Source organism: Argiope bruennichi, chromosome 7 (assembly GCF_947563725.1).
Source record: "Argiope bruennichi chromosome 7, qqArgBrue1.1, whole genome shotgun sequence".
Classification (NCBI taxonomy): domain Eukaryota; kingdom Metazoa; phylum Arthropoda; class Arachnida; order Araneae; family Araneidae; genus Argiope; species Argiope bruennichi.
Genome location: NC_079157.1, coordinates 84002034 through 84025164, shown reverse-complemented (window position 1 = coordinate 84025164; position 23131 = coordinate 84002034). Strand labels below are relative to the sequence as shown.

The 23131-nt window shown below is 26.6% G+C and overlaps 1 protein-coding gene across 1 annotated transcript; it reads left to right on the top strand.

Annotated features, from left to right (window-relative positions):
* The first annotated feature begins 12102 nt into the window (after nt 1-12102).
* On the top strand, nt 12103-22919 carry LOC129976552 (uncharacterized). The gene is made up of 7 exons (XM_056090179.1): nt 12103-12365; nt 14138-14282; nt 15293-15478; nt 17554-17646; nt 20093-20182; nt 20307-20423; nt 22699-22919. Exons 1-7 carry the CDS (start codon nt 12330-12332, stop codon nt 22785-22787), a joined length of 756 nt encoding a protein of 251 aa, XP_055946154.1. The 5' UTR covers nt 12103-12329; the 3' UTR covers nt 22788-22919.
* The last annotated feature ends 212 nt before the right edge of the window (nt 22920-23131 follow it).

The following is a 23131-nucleotide window of genomic DNA, read 5'->3' as shown; positions in this document are numbered from 1 at the left end:
CTAAACACAATTTTAAGGATCTTTGCACAATCATAACTGTTTTATGTGATAGGTGTTTATAAAGTGCATGGTTCACAAATGTATAATTTATTTTTAAGCTATTGAATCAAAATCACCTTCGCTTTCTTTGAAATGGATGATATATACTGTATTAAAAAATAATTTTGTTGAAATTAATGGAATTTTATTTATGCTTATTTCTTTAAAAAAAAACATCTATTTTATTACAACTCAGTTATAAATTATTTTAGTTGAAAATCAAATTGATTGAAATAAGAATTATAGTGCAATTTTGCTTCTCAGGATGTATTATGCTTTGCTAAAAATACATCTTGGAATATACTTAATATTATTGAAGTGCTGAGAATACATATGCATTTTTATTAGCATGATCCAGTTTACTTCCATTCTAACTAAAATTGATGAATTCTGTATACTTACTTAATACTGAGTAATATTTTAATTAGAGTATTAATGCTAGAATTCATCTTCTAATAATTTTTTTAATGATTGCAATTCTGTATCTACGTTTAGAATGTAAGCAATTATCTGAAAGTCTGACATATTACATTGTTTCCTGTAAAAAAAATGCATCAGTTATGAAACAATTTCCTAATATATTTCTGTAATTCAAAGTAAGAATTTAATTGTCAAATTAAAATATGGATTTACTTTGAAAAACAGAATTTAAAAAAAAATCTTCTGGGGAAGTAAATTTAAAGTGAATTCTAATAGTTGAAAAAAATATTTTACTCATTACTATACCAAAATGTTAGAATTATTCAACGCTATGCTCATTTAGACAAGATGTATAAATAATTCATCAAAAATCTGTATAATGTGAATAAAGTTTTTAAAATTTATCTCTAAATTATAACAAAATTAACAATGGAACAAATCATAAATTCACATTCTGTGTTGAATTCTAATTTCATAGTAATTTAAAGATGTTTTCTATTTTAAAACCTTCATTTTTGTACATATCATACACTTTTATTAATTGATTTTTAAAGTCATTAGAATAAATGCTTTAAGAGTTTTTCAAATATGTTTTACATAGAATAAACTCATTCTAGTCAATCGCTTACTTCCCTTTTTGTAAAATTTGATAATTAATTATTCTTGCAATGTGATTTTTGCTCTTGTAGAGTATCTATTTACTATCTTGAAGTTTTATTTGTTTTTGTATAAATAAATTATTGAAAATGATATCATATTGTATTTTTGTTTTTATTTAATAAAATTACCAAACGTATTATTGCATTGTTCATTGGTTGCTATAAGAAAATTATAGATCTAATTATTATTTTTTTTTCAATTTTTATAATATTCTTATGAAGCCAATTTAAAGTGCTAAGATCCATTAGTAAATTAATTACTATTTTGTCTACTGTAGTTGCCTTTAATCTCAATTGCCGATTTTAATTTATTTTATTTGTCATTTTTCTAAAGTTAATATTTTCAATATTAAATTGATTACATTTAATGGAAATTTTCAAATTTTATCAATACATTTTTGTTTTTCAACTTTGTTAAACATTTAAGTTTTATTTTAGTTTGATATTTATGTTAAAAAAATGTCGAATTAATATCTTTCATATTTTTTTATCATTTAACAATCAAAATATATTTATCACTATTTACCCTATTTATATGCTTCATTTCTCTTATTTGTGTTTTTTTATCTTTTTAATCATAAACACATGGCTTTTTCTAGTCAAATATATCAACAAAAAAGAATCTATGTATTTTTTTCAGATATTTTAATTTGCATTGACTTTTAAAACACTTTTATCTTGTGATATTGAATGGTAAATTTAATTATAAATAATAATTTTAAATTTAAAAATGTTATATACTACATTATAATGATTTGAGTTATTATACTGAGTATATATTTATGTATTATATTATAGTTTATCAGATAATGTTTAAAATGACATTAGGATGACAAAATATGCATCTAATTTGTTATACATTTCATAAAGATATCAATATAAAATTATTTTTTTATACTGAAGATAATTTTTATAGTAAAAGTAATATGTTAACTTTGTATTTTTACATTAAATTGTTTCATGTTTTTTTATAGGAATTTAAATCTTAGTTGGTTTAATATTTTTTTCATAATAAAGAAAACCTATTAAAATTTTGAAAATACCTGTGCAGAATTGTATATTATTGTTGTGTTTACTTTAAGAACTTCATAGGCATGAAAATAAAATAAAATTATATTAAAGTATTTCGGAAGAATTGAAGAATCAAAGGAGTTTTATAGAAAAAAGGAGGAAATATGTTGCTAATTTTATTTTTAAATTGAAAATCTCTGTAAATTTAAAGTGATAATATTATTAAGGGAAAATATCATGTAAATAAGTCATAAAAATCTTTCTTTAACACTTGATTAGTTTTGTCAGGAATAGTCTTGGTCAGTGATATGTTAAATGGAAATAATGACTTATATGTCCCATGTTTCTAGATCTATACCAAGACATTTGTGAAGAAAACCAAGTGCTTAAAGTAAAAATTTTGTGCCTTATTTCCTAATGTGTGGTTTATATCATTGAAAGTTTCCAATATATATGTATATTTGATGTTATGAAACAATTTAACATTTTAGAAAAATGCTCATACCGGAAAGATATTAAAGAGTCAGCAATGATTTTGAATCGTGATTTGTTCACAGTTCTGCTTTGGTACATATTAGGGTTTTTATTAGATTTTGCACCCTTTTTCCAAACCGTTGTTATTGATGTTCAATATTCTGCTATAATTCCTAACATATCCTAGTCTTGTCACCTGTGATTTTCACTTTTGTATGTAGATGTGATTCTTTTTGTGTGTGTGTGTCCTTAAGATGTTTGATGTTGATATTTATTTGAAACCAGTCTTTTTTCTGGCTATAAGAAATGAACTGTTTGTATTTGATGTGTTTCAAGTCCTGTGTGCAGAGTACATAAATATAAGACTATATTTTCTTAAATCATAATACTAAAGAACTTCAATAGTTACATTACAATTTTTTTATTGTAAACGATTGCCTGACAAATGATTTCTTTTTAAAAATTCTGTCTTTTTATCAGACTTTTTTTTTTTTCATCTAGTTTTATTTTAACGTTGAAATTTATTTACTTACTACATAGAGAAACCTGTTTTTCTTTAAAAGCATTTTTATACTTTAATTTTGGAGTTTTTTGACAGTTCAAAGCATTTTAAAGTGATAATTGGTCATTAATGGTGAATTTTGAATGTCTAAAATGCAGCAAAATTGATTGAAAGAATTTCAAACAAAAATTATTTTACTGTGTACTTCAATGTCCCCAGCGTTGTTGGTTCATTGCATATATTGAAGCATGCTTTATTTAAACTGTGTTTGAACTTTCCAGCATATTTTTAATGGATAATTCCACAAATTGGGGAAAATCCTGCAACTATATGCATGAAAGATATCATACTTTTCGTACTCAGTATTTTTATTATTATTTAAAAATAGCTATTTAATAACTTATCAATAAATTTAATTTATTCTATTAGATACTTAATTTTTATTCAAGTTTGCTTATTAGATTTATTATTAGTTTTATTGATAATCTCAAAATTTGTATTCTATTTTGTTTTCCGAAAAGTTTGTTTTCAAATTCATATGTTTTGATCCACCCCAGCTTACCTTAATCTTGCTGAGTCTAAATGGGCTGTGTATGTATTTAGACCTGTTGTAATTCAAGTTTAAATGATAAATTTTTACCTTACAATTTCATGACCTGCTCAAAATTCGAAATTATTCCTATATTTTTGGGTTTTTAACATATTTACAAGAATTTAAAACATAATCAAAATTTTTATCATTTACAGATTTAGAAGTATATTGAAAATGAAATATCATGTTCATTGTTCAGTTGTTTGATAATATCAAATTCTCAGCTGTAATGCTGCTGGTATGAATGTTATGAACTTTCGTCAAATCCTCTTGTATTAGTGTTAAACTGCTACTACTCATGTTTTGACTTCTATTTTTATATGCTATGAACAATTGCTAAGCTTTATATGTTGTGAAATTGAAAGAGTATTTTAAAGTAGTATTCAATAGATTTCTCTCGAAGATATATCTATGTATTAATAGTATATTCTCCACGTAGGCAGCACAAATCTATGTATCATTCCATATTGCACTTCAAAAGAACAAATGTTTGGATGCATTCAATAAAAGTGCTCAAAATGTTATTATTTTGTTTTGTATATATCCTGTTTGTACCTGCATCCGATATATGATGAAATAAATTAATTTCTATTATTCCAGTCAAATTTAGTTCCATCTTGTCGTTTTTAAATGCTAATGACTATTTTTAAGTAAAAGATTAGACCTATAGCATTCATTATCCTCTTAGAAACACATAGTTATCTTTGACAGCCCAAAGCCTGGCTGATGAAAGTATAGTAAAACAAATTTCATTCAGCTTAGGAGATAAAATATAAGTATGGGCATTCTTCAACTGCAATATCTAGGAATGTATTGGACTGAGTATTCTTTAAAAATAATATGTTACTTTTCGAATAAGCTGTCAATTTGAATATATTTCTTTCACATTCGAATTCAAGTAATGTGATCGTCACACTGTTATCCTCTGTTTATGTGTTAGCACAGCATTTGTTAATAATAATCAATATATCTATGTTGCCAATTTTACAATAATGAATTTTGTTTCTTGAGAGGTGACTTGTTAAATACAAGACTGCTACAAATTCAGTTGCTTTCACCGTGTTATTTAAAACAGATTTATGCAGCAATAAACAGGGTGCACAGCATTATGAAAAGTGCTTAAATTTGAAAATCGTTTTTAAGTACCTTAAAAGTGCTTACTTCTGGAAAAGGGTCTGTAAAAGTGTTTAATTTTCTAAAAATGTTTTTTTTTTTTTTTTCCCCCTTGGTCTCTCTCTCTTTTTGCTTGGTTTCCCCAGAAGTTGAATTGATAATAACATTTATATAATATTATTAATTTGTAAAGAAGATATTTTATGTTGTTTATTTTTGAGTAAGAAATTTGTCATATCTTAACCTCAAATAGTAGATAAATAAATATTAGTGTGTTATTGAATTAAGTAATAAATGTTTCATTATAATTGAATTCTTTTTCTTTGAAGGAATTATTTTTATATTAATTTTATATAATGTATTCTAGTCGAAAATATTCATAATCTTCATTTACCAGAGATATCAATAAAAAAAAAGTGTTAATATGAGCTCTTTTCCTGTATCTCCCCTCTTTCTTCAACAATGACCGCAGCCTATATTGAAATACTGTAATGGTTAAGGGACAGCACGAATATGATATATGAACTATGTAAAATTTGTGTCGATTCGGAATAGCTTTCGAACTTTAATTTTTATTGTTTTAAATGGTGAAGAATTTAATTTAGTTATGCCTGATAAGTGTAAGTTTAACCCTTTATGAGTTGTTAAAGAAGTAAATGCAGATTGGCTACGGTCCACAGAAAATAAGAATAAGGCAAGATGTAATTGGTGCATAAAAGAGATATCTATATCAAACATGGTAGAAGCTGCTCTAAAAACACACCTGGAAGGTGCATATGACATTTAACTGCTTTTATTTCTGTTACAATGAAACCTCGTTCATTATATATTCTCGTAAATATGTTGCTTTGTAGCGATTCCTTGATTGGTTAAAAAACGATTATATTGTATATCGAATTTTAATTGGGCGTAATTACGTCGATTTATTGAATAAAATACAGTGCGATTAAATTTTAATTAGAAGTCATGAGTGTTTGATGATCGGGGTTTCTTTTACTGTATACTTTTTAAATATCGCCATTCCTTTGAAAATGACTACATGATCGACCAATCTTGCAAAATTTTAATTTATATATTTATAAAAAAATTTCTATGTCTGTGGTATTTAAAACTTAAAAGAAATTTTTAAGATTTTTTAATGAAATCTTTATTTTTTAAAGTCCAGATTCTGTCAGGGTTTTTTTTTTTTTTTTTTTTTTTTAAGCGGTTTTTTCTTTTTCTTTTTCTGTAACTCTTTTTCTGTAACTTCTTCTTTTTCTGTAAAATTTTGGTTTCGCAGTGAAATTTCTCTTCCTTTGTAAATATTAATAGTCATTGGCGACCAGTTGGTTCGCCAGGATTAATAATCGCGCTAAATTTTTTAAAATTATTTTATGTAACCTGATCTAAATAGCTGCTTCAACAAAATATTTTAAAACTGCAATTTTTTTATAGATATATAATTCATATTTTAGAAATTTTATGAAATTTTGTTCATTTCATTGTGTATATACCTTATTTTCTATCAGCTCCCCTAAATTTCATTGAAAAAAATCGATAAACTTTGCTATTTTCACCTTTTTTAACAATGTAACAATTTCTAACAAAAATAATCTAAAATTTAGACTTTTCTTCATGTAATATAAATATTTAAAAAATAAATTTAAATAATTTACTGACTTATCTTCGCGGAAGTGAATAAATATATCGTTTGCTTCGCTGAAATCTGCTTGTTAATAATTATTTGTTTTAAGAATAGAAGTTTAATCTTACTATTTTGTACATTTCAATATTTTTTTTTATTAATATCGATAGTAATTCGGCTTGAAAAGCAGAAACGAAAAGAATCTGCGATTTTAAAAGTGACTTTTTTCAATAATTTTGGTGTTCTTGCATTTTCGTAATATTGTTTGTGATACTTTTAATATTTGTTCAGAACTCATATGTATTTTTGTATTCGTGTTGGAAATTATGCTTAAATATGTTTTTTTTTAAAAAATTGATTAATTAGCAAATGATTACATGGCATAAAAATTAGTATCATCAAAAGATAATTTTTTGAATTTTAAGTTAATGTAAAAAAAATCATTTCTATGTTGTAGTATTTTAAAAAAGTTATAGCAGAAAAATGCCGCCATTTCGTTTAATTTTTAATTAATTCTAATTAAGGTTTCAAAAAAATTGCTCTGAGGTTGTAGATTTCCCCCTCCAAATTATATATATGCCATATTTGTAACTCTGTCAAATGGTCTAGTCTGTAAAATGCCGGCCAATTCATTCAAACAGACTCTCATCTTTATTATAAGTAAAAATAAAGGTGATGGTTTGCCCTGAAAGAGCAATGCATATAATGCACTTAAACCACGTAAGGTAGGGACATAATTAGTATTGGATGCACTATTAAAAGATTTGACAAAAATTTAATTAGAAGTTTAATAATAAAATTAATAGTTTTAACTTGTTTTCGTCATAACAGTAAAACATGTTACTGTATGCAACTTATTTTTACATTGTCTTAAAGGTAAAAAAAGCGTGGGGGGGGCGGTTGGTTATTTATTTTCATGTGAACACTTGATGTTGTTTTGGTTTGGAGTTTTTGAAACTTCTAAATGTATAACGAGAAGACTGGCGATTTATTGTTTATGAGGCATCAATTTTTCGCTTTTAGAGTTATTCAAAAATGATAAAGATTTTGATTTGGCAACTTATCGCCAACAAAAAGTTACAATTTGGCGCGAATGTCCGCCATGTATCCGATTCTCCTGTTTGGCCATTAAAGGACACGGTCATAAGAAGTTATCTCCCGAAGAAGCACAGAGAAGAAAATGGGAATGAACGTGAAACAGTGAAGGGAGTTATCGAAAACTGTATATATATATGTAGTGTACGGAGCGTCCCCCTAGCGGCGTTAGCGGTACGGAGCGTCCCCCTGGCGGCGTTAGCGGTACGGAGCGTCATCCTAGCGGCGTTCGCGGTACGGAGTGTCATCCTAACGGCGCTCGCGTCGTCTCTCAACAGCCAATAAGAAGCTATCTGATTCCCGCTCTAAGAACTGTGTTCGGTACTGTACTAGCGTCCATCGATGTAAAGCGGCCCAGCCGTTCATCCAGTTCATTGAATTTGTTTATGTTAAATTAGTGTGTGATTCTCTTAATATGAGCCATCTCTACGCATTAATCTCAACCGGGCTTTCCCCTAGGGCCCGTGAGAGATATTTAATTTGACATATAATCCGATTAGTAGAGGCATGTTTTTTGAGCCAGAGTTAACATACCTCTACATATATATATATATATATATATATATTTTAATTTTAAAATTTTCTAACTTTTAAAACAGTTTTTGAGCCCGAACAATTTTGAGATAGGAGGGAAAAAAGAAAAAAAAAAAAAAAAATCCACCGTTTTCTAAATATCTACAAATACGCAATCTGATAATCACGTGGCTGTTTCAAACCGTTAAAATTTTTTTTTTCCACACACACACAAAAATAAACCTGTTATTGCATGACTCATTTACAATAATGTTCTCACATGATAACTTGAAATTTGTGATAGAAATTTTGAATTGAAATTTTTTTAATATTATTATTATCTGTTTCAGTAATTTTTACTTTTAAATTCCTTTTGTACACAATTTGTAACTGATTTCTATTTGTAATGAAATGCAAAATAATATTACTTCATAAATGCTTTGTCTCGCGATTTTATCATTAACGTTGTAATAAAATTACCACCACCACTTCCCTTTAATAACCCTCTACGAAAATTTCGAGCATGGCATTTTTTAGTATTCATAATTACGTTTAAAACCATTGTTTTAGTTTTCATATAGGATGGACGATTGCAAAATAAATCACTTTGGTTGTTTTTTTCACCGCAACTATACATAATTTTATATGTTTTATCAAAATGGGTTTATACACACTTTTATCTTAATTGGGATTCAAGCATTTGCTTTCTCATCTAGCTATTTCAAATCATTTATTTCGAAACATAGTTAGAATGGTAAACTACGCACATCAGGATAATTTATTCGGTAATTGTAATAAATAACCAGAGGAGATAGTCTTCTCGAAACTTTCTCGCATATTTCGTAATAAAAAAATGTTATCTTTCTTCACCCACATAAGAATTCTGGAGATCTCTGATTCATGTAATCCTTAAGCGCTCAGAGCGGCACATAAACATTTCACTATGTTTATTCATTTTAGATTTCTTTCTTTTAACTGACTGAAACCAAAATTTGACACATAAAAACTAAAAATTTAGTACTACGTTCTCACACCGAATTTCATTTATCTAATTTTTGCATTTTTGAGCTATCGCATTTACATATATTTGAACGTAAGACTAACATATGGTTAACACCTGTATGGATTTAATTCGAAATTTAATACAAACATTTAAAATTTAGATTCCAAAATTGCGTGCTAAATTTTTATCTACCACTCATTTTACATTTCCTCATTATCGAGTTCATTTTCACCTCGACAATAGCTGATTCAAGGTGTTTTTGAGTTATCATGTTTGTAAAAAAATATAAAAATTCCAAAAATGTGCTCTTCGGATTTAGAGTAATCTGAAATGCTAAGATTCACCAAAGAGTCTGATTTTTTTTAAATGTATAAAACCTTTTCTTTGTATATATACTTCGTGCATAAAAAAATAAAAGGTACTTGTAATCTATTATCTGTTTCATTTTCTTGTATACAAAGAGAAATTATTACAATCACCAAGACATCCCAAATCGAGTGTTTAATAGATCTCCACCTTTCAGATCTTTTTGAATCCGAAAAACTCATTTTTGAATTTTGTCTGCCTGGGAATAAGACGACAATAACTCAAAAATTCTTTGAGCTAGATTGTAGATATTAGACGGACATTATGTAATAAATCATCCTGTAAATTTCAGGGAACGAATGACGAAAAAACAATTTTTCAGTATGTTCTGTATTTCTTTTTTTAAAAGATAAATGTATTTCTGAATCTGAGACAGATGAATTTTTGAAGAAAAATGCAAGCTAATAGATATTATCAAGTTTTATTTAAATCTATAATGTAAGGAAATTTAAGCTCGTGAGATGCAGCACTATTGCCGGGTTTACACTCGGCCAGTTATAAGACGGCAAGTAGGCGACGCATGCGTAGAATAGAGATGCATAATCCACGATTTTTTGAATAACAAATAATATTGCTATTGTTATTTTTAAATATGCGTTCCAAATATCTGTTATTTCAATCATATTATTAATTAAAAATTATTACTTAATATTAAATATAAAATTTATTAATTGTAATTAATACTTAATTTACTAATTTAATTAACGTGTGATTGAATTATTTCTTTTGTTTCAGCTTACTTCTTAAATTTTATTTTTTTTCTCAAAACTATTTATTTAATTTATTTATTAGAGTGAACCATTTTCTGGAAAAGATGAGTTAAAAATATATGTCATTTCTTTAAAATGTTTACTTTAGTCCTATATTCTACCAATAGATGGGGCCAGCAGTAAACAGAGTACATGTAATCAAAGTCAATCATGTCACGAGCAATAAAAAATAATCTGTATGGAATAGTGCATCATCAAATACGAATATCGGTCACTCCCGTAAAGTGGAGCGGTGACTTCGTACTTTCTAGTGAAGCCTCGCACTTTCCGGTGAAATCACCGCTGCGATAAATTTCAGTGATATGCAATTCAATGATACGATACGATAATTCCAATAACCGGTCTGTTCACTTTTCAATCCAATCACAGTGTTCTTTCGAGAGCTTCCATTGGACAGATTGTATCGTCACCGCTCCGGCAAATTTCAGTGATATCGTATCGATTGTTAGTTTTTATCGTGATCCAAAACTTGTAATCGAAATATCATCAGTAAGATCGTATGAAGGATTTGAATCACACCCCTCTTTGAAAAGTATTGATCACTTGTATTTGTGACTTTTTGATATTGGTTACGTAATAACCGCTCTGAAAATATTCGTCATCTCTAGCGTAGAAAAGCGGAAAAATGCTATTCGGTCGATGGCAAGTAATTGTCCCGACGGGAGATACAAGCCGCTGTATTGTATTTTTTCTTACTGCTCATGCGCTTGTAGAATTTGACGGTTTTTTTTTTAAGTGAAAAAATTGATTACCTATCGTAGATTAATTCCGACATTTTTTGCGGAATATAATACACGGTGAAAAAGAAAAATTCAGGGATGCCAAAATAACAATTTATAGCCAAGCATGGGATGCCTGAATCTATCTTATGAAATTGTAGCAAACATAAATCAGTCCCTTTCTGCGCATGCTCTGCCTACTTGCCATCTTAAAACTGGCCGAGTGTAAACCAGGCATAAAAATTAGCGATATAGTTTCTACTAGTTATTTAAATCTTTAAATATAGTCAGCCAATATAGTTTGAACAATGTAATATTTATAGCTTTTTAGAAAAAGGTTAACGAGAATGTGGTTTGGGTGGAAAAGGGCTAAAGTGATTGCTAAGGGTCCAAAGCAACTGATTCATTGGATTCTAAATATTAAAATAGTATTGTTGCTGTTAGCGATAGGCGAGGATCGAACTCGCAATCTTATGGTTCATAGCCGAGTAACATGACCACAAGACAAAAGAAATTTCTCATGTCTCTTACCTGTTATCTGGTTTATAAAGCTTCACCACATTACTCCCCCTTTAGTGCGTCGGAGGTGAGACGAACGATATTTTGTCCTGTTTTTGTTGTTATTAGTGGTGATATTGGCTGTTGCGCCTCCTCCATTTTTTTTATTGGCTGATTATTTATCAGCTTCATTTTTTATTTATTGGCTGATTATTTATCAGCTTCATTTTTTTTAATTTATTGGCTCATTATTTATCAGCTTTTTATTTATTTATTTCTGGTAGAGGGCACCACAACAGTTGTATGAAAGTTTGCGTACATCACGTCCGGGTCACCAATGTTGCTATTAGCGATAGGCGAGGATCGAACTCGCAACCTTATGGTTCATAGCCGAGTAACATGACCACAAGACAAAAGAAATTTCTCATGTCTCGTACCTGTTATCTGGCTTATAAAGCGTCACCACAGTATATAAACTTTTGTTTTTCGATTTACAACATGATCTAGATAGCAAATTGTACAATTTTCCGTAATAATTAGATTTAAAAATTGCATTTCCTCTGTGAAGGGTCAGAAATAATCTTTACTTGTGAAAATAACTATTGATGACACATGAAAAAGCTCTAGTGCAATAGATTTTCAGAGATAGCAAAGCAATTTTGACAAGAGAGATCTGGCAATATTTCTTTTATGTTTTTGTTTGTTCATGATGGAGGCTGAAGATGAATACGCGAATCAATCTCTCGAGATTGAATCATATTTGACATGATAAAAGTGATATGATGATGATGACAGTTGTTATCAGACGACTGTTGATTCCGGTTTTATATTCGCTCTCTCGATTTTGAAAATTGTGAACATTAAATCCTTTTTTGGAAGGTCGCGTTTTTACGTGTTCATTTATTTGTTAAATCTGTAAAGATATTGTATAATGCTTTTTAGGAAAATGAATCTGATATTTAGACAAGTATGTATACGCATGCAATTTGATTTGTACTTGTTAGGTAGTTACAATTTAATTGCTATGGATTGTGAAAGTATTTTTGATATTATTCAATGTGCTTTTGCTACTAACAATTAGTATAATAACAGAAACTAATGTTAATCATTTATTTCATGTGCAAATTGTTTTTAAGTTTGATAAATTTACCATCAGTTTTTGTATTAAAATAGTCGTTAGTTTGAAGACTTAACGGCATTTTAAAATTTCTATTTTTCATAATATTTTATTTGATATTTAATTACAGATAATGCATAGATTTATAAACTAATATTCAGTAGTTTTGGTAAAAGAGATCAGATGTATTTTCAAAATGATCCGTCCTATTAGCAAATGTTAGATATTTATTAAATTAATTAAAAGTATATAACTATTTCAAAAGCTGTAATTTTTAGTTTTAGAAATTGTTTCCTTTAGGAAAAAGGTATTATTCAAGCAGTAATTCATGGTAGATAAGTATATATTGAAGAGATACAAATTGAAATCATAGGTATAAAATTTTATTTCATTGAATATATTTAGGTTCATGACATGAAACTGGAGATTTGTTTTGATGTAGGATTCATCATTGAAACAAATAAAAATAATTTTAATAGCTTTTTATTTATGTTCATTATTACTTTATCATATTATTTCATTCAATATATTTTATCAATTCAACAATATATGTGTGCATTTGTAATATAATTTATGATGCAGATTTTACTTTGACATTTCTTCAGTAAAATATGTTCTATTCTGAAGTTATAATGAAGGCATGCTCTTTAAAACTATATCTTGCACTATTACTGCATAATTTTTCCAATTAATATATTTTAAGCAAGTAAAGATTCCAAAAAGTAAATTTGATTTCTTTTAATAGCTCTGCCTTTTTCATTTAAAGATTTTTTTTTTATTTATTTAGAATTATAATTTGATAAAGCAAATAAATTGGCTAAATTTTCTAAAAAAGCTTTTACCAATAAAGGTTGGCATATCTTTTTATTGTAAATTTACAATATTTCTTTGCATTATTATTAGTGTTCTCTTATTAATATTTGTTTTCATTTTGATTCATATGTTTAAATACAGTAAATCAACAAAAAGAAAGAAGGAAAATAGAGATAAATTTGTTACTCGAAGAAATATGAAAATTAGTCTATATTTACTCCCACATTTAAAATTATACAATTTATGTAAATTTATCAAATATGACATTTTATTTTAAGCTAGTTTAAAGAATTGTTAGGTATCTATATGTTTTAATTTAAATATATATTAAAAATTATTTCTACTGCAATTAACTATTGTAGTACAACCATTGAGTATACTATTACTTAGTTCATCACTCCCAAAAACATAAAATACTGGAAAAATATATTTTTCAAAAATTTTTAAAAAAAATATTAATGATAATGCTTACTGAATACCACATCCGAAAATAAAAAGCAAGTATAATACTGTACCCATCTTTCTTCCTAAATATCTATTATAAGGGAATAATCTTACAGAAAATATTTAGTAATAGATATTGAATAGTGTTATGTAATGTAACATTAGAAATGAAAGAGTTAAAACAATTTGCCAAAGTGATAATTTTGAAAGAAAAAAATGCTAATTAATATTGACAAAATATTTTTATTTTTTCAGAACGATGAGTGACAACTTAGTTAATCCTCTTTTTCCATTGCTACACCATATGAGATGAAATATTTACTTTTTGTTCTGAATTAAATCATACATTTCAATTTCTTTTTCAGCTTTTTGATTGTGTTAGCTGTACCTATACATACCTTCTGGCTGATGCTAAGTGCCGTAGTGCTATTCTGATTGATCCTGTTGTTGACCAGGTTGCAAGAGATGTGAAACTTGTGAAAGAGCTTAATTTGAATCTTTTATATGCTGGTAATGAAATTTAAGAATGTTTTATTGCTGATATTTCTAAATAATTTTACTGTTTTTATTTTCTTGTGCACAAGTTTACATGAACTTGTGCTCTGCGGTGACTTGTTAGCTGAGATGTGAGTAATACTGTAAAAAACTATTTAACAAGATATTGCTGCAATTTTTTAAAAAAGTGTTTTACTAATAATTGAATTAAAATTTTAAATTTCATTTCCATGTATAAAGTTTGTTGCATTTCAAATATAATAAATAGCAGTATATGATATAAATTCTTTGTAATTTTGTGAACAAAATATGGGAATGTTGAAGCTATAAGCAAAAGAAAATGTTCAATAAAGCAGGCTTGTTTCTGTCAAGACTACAAAAATCAAACTGAAACTCATAGACATCTAATGAGAGATACTGCCATTGGGAAAAGAAGAAGAAGAAAAAAAAAAAAAAAAAAAAAAACTTAAAACATACACACATTTTTTTAAAAATGTTTTTAAAAGATATTTATCAATTCTAATAAACAAAACTTTTTGTTTCACTTATGTCTAAGCAAAATAAATGAAAAATTCAGTTCTAACCACTCTTTATGAAACACATTTTTTAGAGAGGAATCATTAAAAAAAATCAAGCCATGAATTTTACTGAAATTTTTTAAATTGGATATGGTTAATACTTGATGTAGAAACTATTTTTATACAGTAGAAATTGATTAATGCCTATGTTTTAATTTTTTTTAAATGCCAAATGTATTAAAATTGGACATACTTGTTCATTCATTTTAATCTCATGTTTATCCTTATTTTTATTTTGACATTGGTACTGAATTAAGTGAAAAGCATTTTAATCTTAAAAAACCAAATTATTTTCACTACTGATTTTACATTTATTGATAAAGAAATTAGGCATTGTAACTAAATTTTACTTAAGCTTATTAAGTCTATATTAAAAATACTACTTTGTAACTATAGTTTCTATTATATTCTGTTTATTCTCCTTTCATAATTCTTTTTACTTTTCAGCAAATACTCATGTCCATGCAGATCATATTACTGGAACTGGGGAAATTAAGAAATTAATACCTAGTTGTAAAAGTGTCATTTCTAAGGCATCTGGAGCTAAAGCAGATAAGTATTTAGAACCAATGGAAATTTTATCAGTGGGGGATATTCAGCTAGAAGTACGCCCAACACCTGGTCATACTAATGGTAGGTTATAAAGAACATAAATGAAAATAATTATTTTTTTCTTTTAATTTGAGTATTAGATAAAGATATTTTCAGTTTATATGTAAATGCATTAATATACAACATTACATTATTCTAGATTTAACTTTGATGACATTCTTTAAAAAAAAATTCTTCTGTGATTGATTATAATAATTTTAATATTAAAGAAATTAGCTTTATTTTTTGCATTAATTTTGAAATACCATTTTTAAATTCTTTAAATTTTTTTTTCGCTCTTAAATTTTAAAGCATTTAATTGATATATAGTTGTACTTCTTAGATGATTATCTAGCTCGCGATTCTCCAAACTTCATTACTTCTTGTATATTTTTGAAATTTTATTAATAAATATTCTGTAATATAATTCTTAATATAAAGTTACAGTGTTATTTTTTCTTTGCTTTTATAGTCTGTGTAATAAGGTGCCACAAAAAAAACATTTTTTTTAAAATTCTAAATTTGAAATTGATAAAAAATTTTTTTACCATAATCACATAATTAACAGAAATTTTTTTAGTCAAAATGAAAAATATTTGCCTCTCAGACTGTGTTTAAAATTTGGAGTTTATTTGTCATAAACATAAATTTTAAGATTTTAAAAAGCATAAAGAGACTGAAAATATTTATTTTCAGGTATTGAAATATAGTTTAGAATGCTAATTAAAAATAAAAATCTTGCATTTGCATGGGAGGTGTTCCCAATGTTTCTGCTTGCTAGTTCTTGAAAGCATTCGCTGCTAGTAAAGTCCTAGGTATATACCAGTGGTCTTTTTGATCTGTTATCATCTTATTGAAATCAGCCACTGGTAAAATACATTTTATTGAATTCAATGATGGTCAGATTTTGACAACTTAAAAATATTCCTATTATACCACTGAAAGAAGTAGATTCAGAAGTTGAACTGTTAAAGACAATCATAATTTTTATAGTATTTAAGAAAAATGGAGTTGATCCATTAGAAGCCCCAGTATTTGTTGTTATACCTTGAAAACCAAGAGCTTTAATACTTTTTTTTTCATAGCAATTTTTCCCCCCATAAATTTTAGTATTGATGATATTGCATATTTTCCAAGCCACATTCTGGAGTTAAGTCTGTAATATGGTTAATCTGGTTATTTAATAAAAAATATATAGCTATTCCAAAGATATAATTCCTTTATTTATTATGTCATCCATTTGACAATCAAAATGAAATACATCTATGTCTAAAGTGCAAATTGATTGTATTTCACACTTTCACAAAAAGTCTTTGATTTATCTATTACTGATGACTGTTTTTCTAGCGCTACATCATTTAAATCCTAATAATTTTAAAGTCATGGATTTTCCAGCACTCATCTCGAGAGTAGTGGGGTAGCAACATGTCAGTGTATTTATTTGTTTTTTCACTGTTTCAAAAAGTTTCATTGCAACATAGACTATAAATAAATGAACTGATATTTACTTTTTGGATTGATTAAAAATTAAAAAAATATGCAAATTTGTTATTAAAAAAGGTTAGGATGTAATTTTGGACGATTTAAATTACTTTTTTTACTGTCAATTAACATTTGAAACTTTACATTTTTGCACAAGGAAAAAAAAGAGGGGGGGGGGGGGGGAGGGATTTCTATTTTAGAATATATGATTATAATATTTCATCATGCATGTAATCTTTTTTTTTTATTAATTTTTTTGAAAAATGTAATTTTATTTATTTTTCTCCAAAAATAAATTTGATTATTTTATTATTTTTACATGACACAGACATAATTTTTTTACTAATAATTTACATTTTTATACATGAAAACAAAAATTTGATTTCTTATTACCTTTCTTGAAAACTTGGACTTAAAATATTTTTGTTCAGTTTCAAAAACATATTGATCTATGTTTTTGAAACTGAACAAAAAAAAAAAAAATTCATTAAAGCTGTTGAATATAAAATTTTATATTTATTTACTTACTCTCAATTGAGATTATATTTTTAGATTTTTTTTTCCCCTCCAGAAATTCTTTATTGTGTTGTGGTTTTAAATTTAAAATTTTCAATACATTTTTTATCTCTCATTAGGCTGTGTTACATATGTTTGCCATGGATCAAAAATGGCATTTACTGGTGATGCCTTGTTATATCGTGGCTGTGGCAGAACAGATTTTCAACAAGGTATAATTGTTTTGTAGATTTTGGCTCTTTAAATTAATATATTTAACTGTTAAATATTGTTCAAGATCTTGAAATGTAATCTAATATATGGATTATTTAAGTATAAAAAAGTTTTATAAATAAAATTTTGGGGGGATTTTTCTTTTCTTTCTTTTTTTTTTTTTTTTTTTTTTTTTTTTTTTTGTTAAGTTTCACAGAAGCCAAAATATGGGAAATTTTATTGTTATTGAGAAAATGTTTGGCTGATGCATCTAATGTAGCAATTTACCACTATAAAATGTATGTTACCATTTGTATAATGTGCCCATACTTGTTTATTTTAAAATCTTTATGAGATTGATATTATTTCTGAAAAATGACATTCTGTAGAAAAATGTGCCTGCTAATGGAACATTTGCATAAATTCAGGAGAGGGAATTGAGGCATCATATAGATCTACACATGGTCTTTTTTTTAATAACTCTCCAATTTAGTTGCTCATTGAAATAAATTTTTAAATTCATCATAGTGTTAATATTTATTTATTTTATTAACTTTGTGTATGTCTTTCTTTATTTATATTTTAACTAGCCGCCTTTGGCGACCAGCCGGTTCGCCAATCTTAATGCTCGTTAAAATTTTAATAATTAAATTTTTTATGTAATTCCTACTTTAATAGCTTCTTCATCAAATATTTTAAAGCTTCAAATTTTGATAGTCATGTAATTCACTCATAATAATATAAAGTCCTTCAGCCATAACATAATATGTATCTCTCTAATTTTCTGTTAGTTCCGGTAGAATTTATGCTTAAAATTAAAATGGAAATGACTAAACTGCAATTAATATAATAATATTTTTTACTGAAACAAAGCATTTTTTTTTAATAATATGATTACTGATAATAGAGTCACTGAGCGTTTAAACTTTATGGGCACTAAAGAATATCTTTCTTAAGTTATGTAATATCTCAAGAATTTGTCAACAAAATTTTCTCAGATTCATCATGAACAGATCGATTCTTTAACAATGTTTAATTTTAAATGCATCAAACTTTAAGAAAATAAAAATGAATCGTTTACAATAATCGGTCGAAAACAGGTTTAAAAAACTACTTAAAAAACGCTGTACTTAAAACTATAAGCATATACAAAAAAATATATAACTAACATAAATACAATTTACTTACAAAAGCATACAACTAACCTAAAAATAATTTGAATCATCCGTTGATAACGGTTGTCATGGCAACAATCAAAATGCGCATGCGTGAATTTTCTTCGCCAGCTCCGATAACGCAAATGCGTGAATTTTTCTACGCCAGTTGGGGTAACGCTATGCAGATTATACATTTTTAATTTCCTTTATTCTGTGTTATTTTAATTCAAAAGTACTTCAGAATGAATCTGAAACATGAATTAATTAACAATGCTTAATTTTAAATGCATAAAACATGAAGAAAAAAAGCAGAATCGTTTGAAATAATCCGCCGAAAAATTTTAACCCTAGCCTCATTACTGTTGGGAGAAAAAAATAGCTGAAGCCTTACTCATTTGGTGGGGAAAATGGAAGATTTTTTTGGCGGAAAAGTTGGCGGTGGAAAAAATGGCAGATTTTTTTGTCGGGAAAGTTAGTTTTTAATTAATAATTAGAATTCTAATTAAAATTTCATAAAAAGGGACCCCAGGTGCACATTCCCGACCTCTAAGGTATACATGTACCAAATTTGATAGCTGTATGTCAAATGACCTGGCCTGTAGAGCGCCAACACACACACACACACACACACACACACACACACACACACACGCACATTGAGCTTTATTATAAGTATATAGATAACTGTGTCAAGAAAGAAAAATGACTAAAGGAACGTAGCTGTTGTAAAATTAAACTTAATTATTATGATGAATTTTAAGAAAATTATAAACTTCAATCAAATGTAATATAAAAAATTATTATTTTACTAAATCTATCAAGTAGAATATAGCCTTACCAATTAAATATACTGAATCATTATAGTATTAATCACTAAGTAATTACACTGTAATTCATTTAAAAATTATCTTATTAATTCAATGCATGCTTTTGTGGATTTAATAATTTATAATTCGTAGACTTTGCATTTTTTTTACCAATTCTGTGAATTATAAAATGTTATTATTTTACAGTTAGACTTGTAATTATTTTAAATTGAACTGCCTGTAGACTTCCCCTCTCCCCTTTCAGTCGTGCAGCCTTAGACAGCTGCTTAGTCAGAAATTCATCACTATTGGATTAACAAAAAAGTAGCTGCAAAACATTAATCCGTAAGAAAAAAGAAAAAAAACTTCCAATTTTCTATGTACCTTTTAATTGATTAATTTTGTTAATTTGTTCAATTATAGTTCATTATATTCTTAAGAAGGTTTTATAGTTAATAGTCTCTGAAGAAATTTTTCCATTTATTAATATTATGTATTTTTAGGAGATGCTTCAAAATTATATGATTCTGTTCACAAACATATTTTTTCACTGCCTGAGGATTATTTATTGTATCCTGCTCATGATTATAAAGGTATTCATTTTTCTTTCAAATACTGTTTAATTATTTTCCTATTTCAGTAAATATAATTTGTTTCATTTTCTTGTAAATTTGATCCTTTTTATAGTTACAGTTGATATTTTTTTTGAATTCGTAGGCTTTACGGTGAGTTCTGTTGTAGAAGAAAAGAAATATAATGCTCGACTCACAAAAACAAAAGAAGAGTTCATTGATATTATGAAAAATCTCAATCTTGCGTATCCTAAGATGATAGGTATGAAGTTTAATTTTCTATCTTGTTTCTCTCTAAAAAGACTCTCCACAATTTTATCTAAATTCAAAATATACTGGACAGCACTTTAAATTAATTTACTTTCTTGGTTTTCTCAAAATAAAGATGTATGCATATTTGAAAATGTTTTCCTTTAAAAATATATACACATATATATTCATTATTTTGCGTTATTAAATGCAGATTCCTCTTACAAAGAGATTTTCGTGACAAAATGCTCCTTTATGGAGTGCATTTTATTACATTTGCCCACTTTTTAAAATCTTTTTCATTTTAACAAATTTATTGGATTTGAAAATGATCACTTTGCATGCAAAATACAGACCATGATAAAAATAAGCAATGTTATTTAATTTTAAAAAATGGAATTCCTTTCAACAGATTTGTAAATCTTGTACTCAGCTTCTTAATTGAGAAATTTATTTTCAGATAAACATATCAACTTTAATATAATATCAATAAATTTTTATAATTTAATATTCTATAAGTTTATTAAACAGATCTTTTATTTTTATATGAAATAATTTTTTAATATAATATTAATCCATTTTTAAAGTTGAAATATTTATATTAACGTTAAATGTTTTAATTGTAGATTTGATTAATTTATGCATTTCAGAATCTTTTTTTCTTTGTATATTTTGTGTTGTTAAACATAATAATGCTCTTTATGAAGGATTTCATATAAGGGGCAGATCAGCATTTGAAATTAATTCATTATTTTTTGTAATTTTTTTATATAGTTTACAGGAGATGAAATAAAAAAGCAAAGTTGCAAAACCACTAAATTTTGAAGACAAATGAACTCGGCATTTATGCTTTTAATAATGGTATAATGCCATGAAAATAGTCCAATTTAGAAAAGTTAATGTAGACAATAAACATTGTATGTAAGACGATTTTAAAAATATGTCTTTATTTCCTGATGGTCAGGGAAATGAAATTACATCGAATGAGTGCAACTGTTATTAAAATTAACCATTGTCTCCACTGAACTAACTGGTCACCAAAAATGATTAATATCAGAATAAGCATTAATATAAGTTAGCCTCAAAATTCTGTCCTTTTTGTTAGAAATTGATTTAAATGAGCTATCAAATTGTGTAAATTGTATTATTCTTTCTGCTTGTATTAATTAGGATATAAATAATTTTATTTATTAGTAGCTAGTTGACTTTGGTGACCAGCTGGCTCATCAAGGATATTGATTATATTTATTTCAGTCAAATTGATAGTCAAATGCATTCCGTTGAGTTTTGTTATAATTACATGTTTACGATTCCTTCAAATTGTCAGATTTTAAATCCATGTTATTTTAATTTTCATATGTTCTGTTTATTTTTTTTTATATAAACTTTTTATACGATCAAATGGAGACCAATTCTATGACATTATATCACCATTATAAATGTGAATGACTGGTTTTTCTACTTTTTAAATTTCACCCTAAAGTCATTTCAGCATTTTATTTAATTTTGTAGCCCACATATATTTAATGGAATGCTTTTTATCTTGGTTTTTAATAATGGAAAAAATTCACATGATTAAAATATATGATGAAACATCAAAATTGATTTGAATTTAAGGGCAACCAAGTAATTTATTCTTAAAAATTAAATAAAAAATTTTTTCCAAGAAAATTTTTTACTTGCCATTAAATTGGTACCATTAAAAAGACAATTGTTTAAAATTTTGAAAAGATGAAGAAAAATTCCTTTTTGTGAATAATATTTGTAGAAGTTTTCTCCAAAAGAAGCCAAAATTCTGCTTAATATTTAATAAATTAAATTTCTAATTATAATTTCAAAAAAAAAATATATTGTGAGGTGTACCTTCTGGATCTCTAAGGTATATATATATCTATCAAATGTGGTAGCTGGAAGTTAAATAATCTTGATTATAGAGTGCCAACACTCACATACACATTTAACTTTATTAGTAGTAAAGATCATTTTTTTCATCACAATACATACTTGTTTAAGAAATGTTATATTTTTTAATGTGTGATAATGTAAATTCTTTAAATACTTATAAATGCTGAATATTTAATTATTAGAATATATTAATTTGATCCTTTGTCTTTTATAAAAATGTACATAGTTTTAATGCTTACATCTTTTACATATTTTGAAAATCTTTAGAAATAGAAATGTTTTTCTTGAATCACCACATTTAATGACATGCTTAGGAAATGAATCTTGCATGCCTATATGATTTTGCATTAAAATTTTATTTTATAATTTTTCTCAATTTTTAGATAAGGCTGTTCCGGCAAATATGGTTTGCGGATATGTTGATGAGATTACCTTCCAATCACCTGATTGCAGTGGAGATGCAAAGCATTGATAGAAAGATGTTTGGAAATAAATGAATCTTGCAATATTCGCTCATGCTGATGTATTTTGCTGTTGCTGTTCATATTTAAAAATTTACTTTTGTTGTATCTGTTGTTGAATAAATATTATACTTTTGTACTGATTTATACTTTGTCATGCATTTTTTAAAAAGATTGCTTCTAATTTTGGTATTCAATTTCAAATTCATAAAAGAAAAGGGATGTACAATAAAATATGTTAAGTTTTTGATGCATGAGAGTGGAATCAAATTTTCTTTGGAATTCTTAGTTTGTTGAAGTTTAGAATTTTTAAAATCCTTTTTTAGTTTATGCTATTCTTTTTCTATGAATTAAG